The sequence below is a fragment of the Thunnus albacares genome, chromosome 23 (genome assembly GCF_914725855.1).
Source record: "Thunnus albacares chromosome 23, fThuAlb1.1, whole genome shotgun sequence".
NCBI lineage: Eukaryota > Metazoa > Chordata > Actinopteri > Scombriformes > Scombridae > Thunnus > Thunnus albacares.
In genome coordinates, this window is record NC_058128.1 from 11295695 (window position 1) to 11308438 (window position 12744).

A 12744-nucleotide genomic window follows, 5' to 3' on the forward strand; every position below is an offset into this window, starting at 1 on the left:
ACTGCTCGCTGCCGAAAGTGCAACAAAATCCGGCAGTAAGGGAGACAGTACGAGCAATTTATCAAACAACTGTTGAACAAGTAGAACATAAATATGATGTGTTTGACATCCAGCAGTCAACTCCCCTTTCATCCACAGCCGCTATATTTTACTGCTATAGGGAGCTTGTTATGCTAATAGCAAACTATTATGAATGAGCTCAAAACAGACATTCATTATATGTAATGATTGAGTCTATTTAGCTAAGTATCTTAAAATTAGATGGATTCTTGTTGACTTTAGGCTGACACCAGCCTGCCCCTCCTCTCTACCAGCAGTACCAGCAGCAGTGAGTCTCTGACCAGCAGCAACACAGGGAGAAAGACAAAATATGGAGAAACATCCATTTACTGATCCAATATGTGCTTAATTTTATATTTTATATCAACATTAAATATCCATAACTAAAGGAAAACAACCAAATCTAAAGGGAACTTCACTGTTGTACATATTATGTATACGATGAGTAAATCACCAAACTTGGAAAAAAGAGTTATTTTCATTTTTTGGCTGCCAAGCCAGTGAAAATATACAAGGGGCCTGTAAAACTCAGATCTACTGGCCAAGTGGGCCAATGGGGAGAAAATGCTGTTTGTGATCATGTGCTGTGTAAAGTAATTGTAATGTTTTACATCATTAAACTTCCCATAGGACTGATGGTAATCTGTGGGTGTGAAGAGGGGAAAGAGGCATTATTGATACATTTTATAATATAGGCTATAATTTTTAACAGCATATAAACAGTAATTCTACAAAATCATGATGTGAGTAATGATAAAATGGGCTACATGATAAAAGAGGGAAAAAATGACAAATTAAACTAGGGCTGCAATAATTATTTTCATTATCCATTAATCTGTTGATCTATGTTCCTAAATTAATCTCTTAGTTGTTAAGTACATAAAATGTCAGAAAATGGTTAAAAAAAAAAAAAAAAAAAAAAAAAAAAAGTTGATGACTGTTGTTGTGTTTTATCCACAACCCAAAGATATTCAGTTTACTGACATAGAAGAATAAAGAAAACAGAAAATATTCACATTTGAGAAGCAGGAATCAGAGAATTTGGCCTTTTAGTTTCTTAAAAAATGACTAAAAATAATGAATTATTATTATTATTATTATTATTATTATTATTATTATTATTATTATTATTAAAATAGTTGGTGGTTAATTAAATAGTTGGCAACTAATCCATTAACTGACTAATTGTTGCAGCTTGAAATCAAATATTTTATAATATTAATAGTTAAAGAATTTAATTAATTTTCTACAGAAGCTGATTTTTAAAGTTGCACCCACTATTAAGTAACTTAACATTAACAGTAAAATTGTCTCTGACTACCTCGACATTCTGCAGCCACATAAGATAGAAACAAAAATTTTGTGAAACTTTTAAATGAGAGTAAAGTTTTTAAGTGAGAGTACACCTATTTTCCTTGAGACGTTTATCTGGTGTTTAACTTGCCAACTACGCATGATTAATGCACATTTTCTGTCCAATCAAAATTATCCTCATAGACCAAAGTATAAAATAACATATTTATAGTTATTATCAGTTTGTCTTGTGGTTTATTTCTGCTTATTTCTGTTTATTTCTTACTACAATATTAATACCATTTTGGTTGCTTCATTTCTACTGTGTATAAATCTTATGCCAATTATTGTTCTTATTTTGTCATACATCAAAATTAAAACTAAACCAAACACAGTGAGTTATCTTAAATCAAATAAAGTCAAAAAACAGGGAGATGCTGCTGGAAGCTGTTTACTGTGAAACAGCTCCAAGAAGATTTACTGTATGTTTGTATTTACTTACAGTAGATAAACTTTGCAGAGGGAAAAGGACTATCTTTACTTTCACATACTCTGACCAGGAAGCAGAGAGCACATTACTACACAAGAGTTTTGTCCAGATAACAAAATAATAATTATTTCATTACAGTTCAAGTACAGCCAATGAAAATTTTGTCGACAGATAGCTGTAGGCAGTTTCGCTAATTACTTTGCTACTTGTCTCGGCAACTGAGTGGTTTTGTCCAGACATTTCCTTCTTTCCTCTCCTGCAGCAGTGAAATGTCTCAACAGAAATGTCTCTGTTAGTGTGGTTGTATGATAACAGAAATGGAGAGAGAGAGAGAGAAACGGTGACATCAACATATTTCAAAAATGTCCAATTGCAGACTGTTACACAAGGCTCCACCTGACGGAAAGAAAAATACAAGAGCATTGATACTAATTAATAAGTATTTCAAGATGTCAGAGTGTGCTGCAGGCATCATAGTTAACATTCACAGTATTAGGTCAAGCATACTAAAGGAAACCACATGTCGGTAATGCAATGAATTTGAAAAAAAAAAAGTATTTATCTATATTAGCATCCAGACTGAAACTGAGGAACTGAAAATTTGGTTCTTATCGTTCCTTGCTTGTTGAGACAAAGATGTATTGAAGACATAAGACAGAGACAGAGAAATGTCTCTGGTGTTTGTCAAAAAAACTCTGTTCAACTTTTCTTACAAAATATGATACATCATCCAGCCCCAGTGTGAACACTAGCATAGTGTGTCACAGCATGTGAAATAAAGCCATAGATAGATTATATATAGAACAGTTTGCCCAAAAATCTGTCATATTTTTGTCCGTGTGATATCAATAAATGCATGGCAAACCCTGTTGTACATGAAATAATACTTGCTGGTGTCACTATTGACGTTTTTTTGTGTGTGTGTGTTTGCTCTTCTCTTTCAGAACTGCATGCATGGTGATCTCCGGCTCTGGGTGATCCTCAGTCACCATGAAAGAGTAGGAACTCAGCTCTCCAAGGGAAATGGCTTGTTTTGTAATATCCTTGCCCTGCTACCTGCCGTATGACTCCAGCTGCCTCTGAAGGGCCTGTCAGCTGTTTATGGGAACTACTACAGTGTTCGCACTTTTGAGGATTTAAGCTTTTCCAGGGCATCACTTTTTTTTTTTTTTTAACCCCACTGTTAAGTCGAAGCAGCAACGCTTTGCGTTAGAGTGGGGAGGCGTCGAGACAATGGCGAACAACTCGTACAGTGGGGTGAAGAACTCCATGGTGGAGGCCAACCACGATGGAGACTTTGGCTGCACGCTCAAAGAACTGCGCTCCTTAATGGAACTGAGGGGCACGGAGGCGATAAACAAAATTGGGGAAACTTACGGGGATATTCAAGGACTCTGCAACCGGTTAAAAACAGCACCTATAGATGGTACAGTAACACTTCCACTACACTCAACATGATGACTGTTGTTTAATTGGATCAAATACAGGATGTTTTCCCAACAGTGCTAGTAGCAAATACTGTTGGAATGCTAATGTGGTACACACATAGTTTAAGAGGCGTGTCATTAGCAATGCCATCCACATTGTGGATACCTTGACATCACTTCCTTGGAAAACTCATATGCCAGACAGGTGGCCAGGCAGGCTGGCTCTGACCTGGGCCAGTCCTGCTCTATTTCAAGGCCTGTGGATATGTCCCTCACACCCTCCCTCTCTCCCATTTCACCTCTGTGTCTCTTGTGTGTGCGCGTCTGTGTGTGTGTCTGTGTGCGAGCTTCAGACAGACCAGCTGTCTGCCTGGGCACAGCACCAGGCTGCAGGCAGGTCAGTGTCCCACATGTGGCGGACAAAACAGGAGGGTTTAAGGCTGGGAAGTAATGACTTGAACATGTTAGGGAAGGAGTGAGTTCATCTTTTGAATAGCTCTTCTCTGTTCCTCTTTAGTCACCAAAAATCTTCACCATATATGAGAAAACCATGCCAAGAGTTTTGGAAAAATTACATGTTAGGTTACAGTAGAGCACTATGGGACAGTGACAGCACCTCTTTTTTTTTTTTTTTCCTTTTTCTACCACTCTTGCACTCTGTCTCAGTTTGTCTCTCTATAGACAGTCTGCCTAATCGCCAGTATGACCTTGACTGAACTCTTATGGGAGGGGATTTTCAGTTTGATCCCAGATTAAAACAGCACCGCATATTCACTGTAGCAGCAACAGTCCTCTGTATGCCGTGTCCCAAAGCAAGGAAAAAATTCCCTGGGCTTCGTCTAACCAAAAGGAATGCTGTAAATGCCAGGCTATATGACAGAACAAATCATCTCTTAATCTAGCAGGAATCATTACCTTACTATTTAACTCTTGACTTTTAATTTATTGAAATGACACAAGTTTACAAGATACACCATGCTGTTGTTTTCTGCTTTCCATGTCTATTATACAGCCCGATAAAACCATTGTCTCAACTTTGAGGAGAAATTGCTGAATAGGAATTTGGCTGTTGAGAGAACGTGAGTTGTCCAAACATGCATGTGGCTGTGTCAAGTTGGTGAACCTAAGAGTCCTGTCATATTTGTAGTGTGAGTGACAGTCGTTGTTTCATAAGTGCAAGTGTACTTGTCCTCCCCTGCTCATTCTACCAAGATTATGCTACAAAAAAAGAATGTGGCTGGTTGGGGCCCATTAGATTTTCGATACTTTTTGCTATCAAGCACCAGTGTATGAGTGGGTAAGGTAATATTCAACCTCTCTTGTAGCTGTGTTGTCAGCAGACTGTATGATTTAAAACTGAGAGAATATTATATTGTTTTTAGTTTTCTACTGAAAATAGATATTTAGAAAAGTTTACTCTCCACCCTGCAAATTCAAGGCAGCTTTTATTCAATATTTAGAAATGTTTGTTTTTACTTCTGCAGCCCACGGCACTGATGAGCTTGAATAGGTTCACATTTTGTTTCCCCTCGCAGCAGGTGCTGTTCCACTTGGTACACAGCCACTAAGTTTTGATACTTGCAGTTTCAATCAGCTCATTCGTCATGGGCTTGGGAAATTAAGCCATCATTTAAGATTACAGGAGCTTGACAATTGAAAAGGGATTTCTAATTAGTTGGATGGTCATTTCTCGAACCTCTTAAGCCAATCCTTTGCTAATCCTCCACATTTCCAAGCTTTTTTTTTTTTTTTTTTTTCTTCACCCAAATAAGTTTGACTGAACTTTCCTGTTGCAGCTTTGGATAAGTTTACCAATCTACTTTAACCTGTTTTCAGAATGTAAGACTTTAAAGCATGACCTGTTTGGAGTAGGCTAAATGTAATTAAGCATTGCACTGCCACAGCTATTTATGCTACCACATAAATCTGGGTAACACCAAAGATCTCCCAAATTCAGCTAGATTTCAATTCACTGGGCTGTGATTTGATTTAATGTGGGCAAGTAACATATCAATACATTGAGTTTGAAAAGAATGAACTATGCTTACTGTATAATGTGCTTTCTAAATGCAGTGCTGCATTGTAGTGAAATAACGGTAAAGCATGAAGGGCATTTGTCACCGATTTTTAAAAAAAAAAAAAAAAAAAAAAAAAATCAGCAAAACTAGGATTTTCTCTTTTTTTCCAAGTTAGTCATTTAAACATACGTCCTTCAAGATATGCTGTGCCTCTCAAAAAGGCCCTGTTTCAATAGTGGTGAAGATCCCCTTGTGTGGTGGAAAGAGACAGCTCACTAATACCTGTAGCTTTGGCAGTTGGCCTGGTGTTATTTGTATGAGCTCAATTCCTTTGTGCATGCCGACTGTTTTTTTTTTTTTCTTTTTGGAGCCTTCTCTGTGTTAGTAAGTAACCACGATGATAAAAGTACTAGTTTCGCCTCAGTTCTGCTCTTCTCTATCTCTCTCCTTTTTTTTCTAGTAGCATAGTCCCTTATGTAAATTTCAATAACATTTAAAGGGGAACTGTTTTTACACATCAAAACCGTCATGGGGTAATACTACTCTCCGCTTGTGAAAACAGTTGTATAATGTGCTCTGTGGCAAGCCTCGGAAAATAATGCCAGTGATGTCACCAGGGTTACTTTGGCTTGGTCTCGGAGATTACACATTTCTAACTGGAAGCCTGCATGACATACTCGGGCATGGAGTTTGAAAGACATGGGTATTGATTTGGCTTGTAGGGTATAATGAAAAGGGAAGTGTAGGAGGCATGTTTTTTGCAAAATGACTCATACATTGGACATTTACAACTGAGTTAATGGGTGTTCTCACTGTATCAATTCTGCCGGCATTATGATCGCAAAAAATTAGTTTGGCAGAGCTGGTGTACTTACTGTATGGGCTCTTCTTATTTTTCATGGTCTTGCTTGAGGAGTTAGGATGTCTGAGCCTCTGCCACATCAGTTGTGACCATTATTTATTTATTTATTTATTCATTTTATCCGCCTCTTGTGAGTCCCCCATCTGTGTGTAAGAGCAATACTAAACCACTGGAGTACTGTTTTAACAAAATTCCCACCCTTTTACCACATTTTCTCAGCATTGAATATCACAGCTCAGGGTCATAGTATTGTAATCCTAAGTGTACCCAGATGTCTGCATTAAGCTGGAAGTTGCTGACATCTTGGCACTCACAGCTGTTTTTGCTCTAATGCAGTACAAAGTTTGGTCAAGCGGAGCGGCCATAGACGCCCGGAAGGGACTCTTGTGAAGTTGAAGGGGGAAAAAAAACAGAGGTGTCGAACGTCTGTCATTTTTAGCTGTAATATTGGACAAAATGAAATTACACTACAGTATAAATATTTTCAGAACGCCCTACTAGCACAGCAGAATTTATTTTCTCCCAATCAGACCCTCCTGTTTCCTCTAAATAATGAGTCTCATCCAATGGGCAAGGCCACTTCACATCAATATTATTGACAGTGTTCCCTTATTTTTCCCTTTCGCAGTTATTCCCTGTTGATTGCTATTTTAATGTAGTCAAATATTTGGGTTCCAGCCTATTGATCCAATTGACTGTGAGCTGAGAGGCTTCCACATTTGGACTGTAATTCATAAAAGCTGACAGGCTCCCAGTATCTGTCATACCAGACACCACACCCCCTCATTCAACGGGAAGGTTCAGACTGTTAAATGATAGTTTACTCTTTATAATTTAGGGGGCTGGCGTAGCTTGTCTTCATGTCTGAATTCAAATGATGTGCTTTGATAGGCTTTGCCAGTAAGTGGATATAGCATATAGCCAGCCCTTCTTCCCTGTACTGTGGAACTGTGGAGGTATGGTGATCCACTCGTATTAATTCCTTGCTTGAAACCTTTGAAAGTACAATTGGTTTCTTGTGTATCCTTGTAGTAAGTTATCTAAGGTGGGAAATGGTGGCCTAGATTGTGGCTTTTCATATTGTTTTTAGTGGTTTTAGAACATTCATCTGTGAAGTAAACAAGAGTTAAAATCTGATTTATGTTATTTATGCCACTTTGAGCAGTGATAAATCACAGACTCAGATCACAGTACATCTGAGTACAGATAGTACAGTACAGACATTTAGTGTTTGTGCAGACACATGGCCTTAATGTAATTTGCAGTCTAGCCTGCTTCTCCTGCACAACAATGATGATAATAATAACAATAATAATAATAAACTTAATTTGGGCTTTATATGGTTAAAACATTTAAGTACTATGATTAAGCAGTAAAATCAGAAAAAATAAAACAGAATAAAATTCCCCTAGTATAAGATTAAAAATAAAAATAAAAATAAAACAATAGGCAGAAGGATAGGAAGAATAACCATCTGAGTTTGCTCTCGGGGTTGTAGGGAAATAATTATTCTGCAATGTAGCTGGGTGCTAAGCCATGAAGTGCTTAAAAGGTAAGCAGTAAAATCTTAAAACCAATTCTAAAATTGATTTGTTACCAGTGGGTGATATGATCTTGTCTTCTAGTATTTGTTAAAGGCCGTGCAGCTGCGTTTTGTACCAGCTTTGTACAGCGAATTACCGTAATCACACCAAGATGATATGAAAGCATGTATGACCTTCTCAAGATCAGGTCGAGAGAGAAATGACTTTTTTGAGATGCTCCTCAGTTGAAAACATGAGTGAAGGACTTTTGCTGCTTTTCAAATGTGAGGTCACTGTCAAATATTACACTCAGGCTTCTTGCTGCAGGTTTGGCATTTGTAGACAGAGAGCCAAGGTGTTCATTTAGCTGGAGAACATTTTGGGATATCCAGCACTTTATTTCTGACAGACAAGATGATAAATGATGAAAGTTGCCTTCTTTGCTGGTCTTAAATGGGACATAAATTTGTGTGTCATCTGCATAACAATAGTATTGAATATATATCCCAGAGGCAGCATATATACATAGAACAGGAGGGGGCCAAGCATAGAGCCTTGGGGAACACCACATGTCAGAGGGGCCACCGAGGAAGAGACATCACTGGTCATAACCGAGAAAGTTCTGTTTGATAAGTAAGATTTGAACCTGATGCCAACATAAGCTTGCCAGGTGTAGCGTTATCTTATTCAATGTTTTTCCCAATATTCCTGAGTAGGGTGGTGATACTAGTTTCACAAAAGTGTACTACCAAAACACATTTTTTGTATTCTGTGCATGACAACATTAATTTTTGTAAGAGGAACGATCATGCTATATTAATGAGGGGTGCAGCACAATTGTAAAGCCAACGCCAAGTAAAGCCCTCCTCATTACACCCAATATGCCCTGATCACTTGCAAATGGAAAAGAAGCATGAGGCAGTCAAGCCTCAAAATGATAATGATAACCATGTTATGGAAGTCTAAAAACAACTCAACGTAATTTTAGTAAAATTGCAAGAAAAATAAAAGATTCAGCTCCTAGAAGTAACCAGAAACTATTTTTTTTTTTTGCATTTTGGAAGACTTCTTTCCCTTTTGTTCTTCCACTTGTTACAGGAAAATACTTTTCCTTGTATCAGTTGCTACCCAGTGGGTACCGTCATGTAAACCTGAGTAATCCAATCTTCACATGATAAATGTAATGCAATGAGTCATAGCATTACTTTTATCATGTATCATGACTTGAGCAGAGTTGATGGAAATCCCTTAATCCAGTTATCCTAATTACACTCAGATGAGCATAATATCATATTAATAAACTCAGACTTGCGGATATGTATAAACACTTTTGTCATATTTAAGTGTGTCACAAAGGTCACAGAGGACATCCAAAATACTGAATGACGTAACCAACAATGTCTCAGATTCAACTTAGTTGTTAAGCAGATTTGTCTGCATAAAGAAGGTTCTTATGAGAAATGACAAGAACTATGTAAATGTTCTGAGCGACACCTATTTGTATATCATCTACATATGTTGACTGAAAATCTTTTCACGCACTGGTGGCATTCAGAGAGGAACTGAGGACTGCGTAATAGTGTTGCACTAGTGACAGTAACTGTTGTCTTACTTGCAGTTCTCATGCCTACATCAGTTGAAGGTCGAATGATCCAAAAACCCTCATTTCTCAATTAAGCTTGTAGACCGTACTTTAACTGGTATATTATGCACGAAATGTACATTTTCTCTTTGAAGTTTTTTGTCCATTGACGGGGTTGTCTCATGCCTCTCTGCGACAATTATGTGAAGGCAGTAAAGAAAAAAAAACAAAAAACATCCCTATTTCATTTGATTGTGACAGACCCAGAGTGAAGGCTTACCTTGACCCCTCACTGGTGGCTAAAATGACAGTACTCACAGGGGTCAGCTGGGGACAAGCATCCAAATTAAATGGTTAATGATTAGCTGCTTGACTTGAGACACACTCTGGGTGCTCAAATGATGTGAGGGGCCAAGGCCAAACTATTTGCTGTTTGTGTATCCAATGGAAGGACGACATGTTGATCGTTCCCTGTCACTTGTATTTATTGCACTAATGCAAAGGGAAAATGTGGTGTAAAACTGAACGGAGTATTAGCTGTCAGCATGTTTTCATTAGAGGCATAGAGAATCAAAGCAGACGGTGACAGCCAGGGAGCAGCAACAGGCAGCTATGCAGGATAAACCCCGTAGCCTTTTAATGGAGCTGCGCTGATGAGTCATTGTCATTCTTCTCACCTCCCTCTTAGAAAAGTATGTGTTGTTGCAAGGTTGTAATGTCAATTAACCATGTAACTAGTGACATAGGATTATTTTCTTCTTTTTTCTCTGCTTCATTAGAGTGAGCAATAGGTAGAAACGGGAAAGGGAGTGTTTTAATTAAACTGATTCTAAAGCCATGATAGTACATGCCTGGCATGTGCCAGTCTGCCTGAAAAAATGACTTCTCATTTTAATATGTCGAAGCAATTCACTCAGGAGTAAAGTGTAGTACTTTTGTCATTGATGCAATTTAATTATGGGCATGTATAATGTTCATTGGTGAGAATCAGCAGGGAAGCAGTAGTTTGGGTTGACTGTGAATGCACTGTTCATCTTATTTAATTATAGTTTCTGAAATTATTTAGCGCTCAAATGATTAGTAGATTGTTTGATTAGTTAGAAAATTAATCAACTTTGATAACTTTTGTAGCTGTTGGTTACCCTCTTTATTATATTTTAAATGCTAATCGAATTACATGGAAAATAATAGAGAGATTATATTAAAAAATACAGTAATAAGAAATTACAGCCCTAAAATTGTCTTATTTTATTATATGATCTTGCTGATTACAGTGATGTATAGATTGTTTTGGAATCAGTTCAATTGAAAAATGGTTACCAGTTCTTCAAAGACAGAAATCATGACATTCAAAAAGCAGAAACTTGGAAACAATGAGGTGAATTGCCATGTGCTCGTGGGAATAGAGGGTTCCCTTGATAGTGACTTTTAAAACTGACTTTAGTATCAGTTTCAGATTTGGTAGGCATGTGATCACTTTAACACTCATATAACAACCCACCTAAAAATCCTTTTACTTCTGGGTAAGTCCCAGTGCACTATATCGTAGTCAAAGGAAGAAACCGTAATAAGGACAGTAAAGCAGGGTGTAGATATTTATTCATCCCATGAGTTTTGTTTTATGAATAGACAAATTATATAAATGATTTGATTGTCAACAGGCAGCCTTAGCTTTCTCACTTAGTCTTTAAGTAGCAAAATCAGTTTCCTTTGCCTGGAAAAAGCAAAAAAAAAAAGGCAAAATTTAACTGCAGCCTCCACCATCAGTTTCTGTACGTACCAGATGAAGAAACGTCCCCTTCACAGAAGAACAATGTACCTTACTCCCTTACACTGTTGTCAAAGCACAGACTAATTATCCAAATGTGGTGTCATGATTTGCATTGTACCTGTACTTTGTCTGTGTGTGTGTGTGTGTGTGTGTGTGTGTGTGTGTGTGTCTGTGTGTCTATGTGTCTGTGTGTCTGTGTGTCTGTGTGTCTGTCCTTCCCTCTTTCTGTCCATACATTGACCCCACTGATCCTTTTCCCTATTAAGACGATCCTATTCCCAGTGCAGCTTCCCTTCAGCCGTCAGTAGCTCCGCTCTTTATTAGTCTCAGTCCCTTGCACCCTCACCCCGACCCCCACCCACTCCCATCTGCCTGTCAGTAACAGTTTCACACAGTCACTCTTCCCTGGCCCCCAATCCTGCTCCACCTCCTCTCTGCCTCACACACACACACACACACACACACACACAGCTCCATCCAGTCTGCACAGCCACCTACACACAGTCAGTCGGCATGAATAGGACTGAAAAACTGTCATGCATCATCAAATGTGCGAAGGCCCTTTTGAATATATGACTGTGCCTTGAATGTGGAGGCATTTGAATGGGTGGCTGCAGAATGCTCTCTGTACACACGGATGAATGGGTCTCAAGCCACCCAGACATGTAATGTGTCAAAGAGATGACTCTATAACAGTACAGCAGCATACATAGGAACCTGTGAGTCTAAGGTTGATTCAACCTCTCCAGTCAGCCGGACATTGTATTTAAAAGGCAATTTATGGGATTAGATTTGACCTCTGTCCGCACATTCTCTCGCATGCCCGAAAGAGGTGTAAATGTTTGACATGCCCACAGAATGTGTGTCATTGTTGCCCAGCATTGTCGCCTCCACAGTGTCCTGTCAGAAATGCTGATTCCTTTTGGAGATAATGTTTTTAGAGGCCCAGTGACGAGAGTGCGGCTCAGAGGTTTTTTTTTTTAAATTTTGAGTCAAGCTCTTTTCCTGTAAACTAAATATCTACAGTACCACATCCATCTGTTGTCAAATTATGTGGCACATAATTAAGACTTTGCAATATTTAAATAAAAGTGAAAAGATGTTGTTTGTAGTGTAACATTTCATGCCAAGATAGATTTTAAAATGAAAATTCCTATGAATGAAATTCTTCTGTCTCTCTCTCCTTCTCTCCGCAGGTCTAAGCGGGCAGCCTGCAGACATCGAGAAGCGGAAAACAGTGTTTGGGCAAAATTTAATACCACCCAAAAAGCCCAAAACTTTCTTACAGTTAGTGTGGGAGGCGCTACAGGATGTCACACTGATTATCCTAGAAGTGGCAGCCATAGTTTCACTAGGCCTTTCTTTTTATAAACCTCCAGATGCCGAAAGAGACCGTAAGCAGTCCTTCTTTCTCCTTTTTTAATGATTTATGTTATTTAGGTTATTATTATTATTATTTTTATGTTATTATTTAAGGATATTAGCATACTATGTGAGGTGTTAACATGTTTCTTATGCTTGAATAGTTTGGACTTAATTAATATATTCTATGTTAAACAAATGTTTTTCAGTTTTTTTTTTTCATGCATCATTTATTTAGTCAGTTCATAATGGTAAAATGAAATGAATTTCCCTCTCTTCTTAATGATTTGCATTGCTGTGCTGGGATGATGAGGTGATGATGTGGTTGTTGTTACTAATTTGCCCCTGTCCATCCG

At 38.1% G+C, this 12744-nt stretch overlaps 1 protein-coding gene across 3 annotated transcripts in view; it reads left to right on the top strand.

The window, feature by feature from the left end:
- The window catches only part of atp2b1a (ATPase plasma membrane Ca2+ transporting 1a), a 42392-nt gene that overhangs the window by 11622 nt on the left and 18026 nt on the right, over nucleotides 1-12744 (top strand). For all 3 annotated transcript variants that reach the window (XM_044342715.1, XM_044342717.1, XM_044342716.1), the window contains exons 2-3: nucleotides 2788-3269; nucleotides 12223-12420. In XM_044342715.1, the coding sequence (XP_044198650.1) occupies nucleotides 3077-3269; nucleotides 12223-12420 (391 nt within the window). In that variant the 5' untranslated portion in view covers nucleotides 2788-3076. The remainder of the gene's footprint in view (nucleotides 1-2787; nucleotides 3270-12222; nucleotides 12421-12744) is intronic.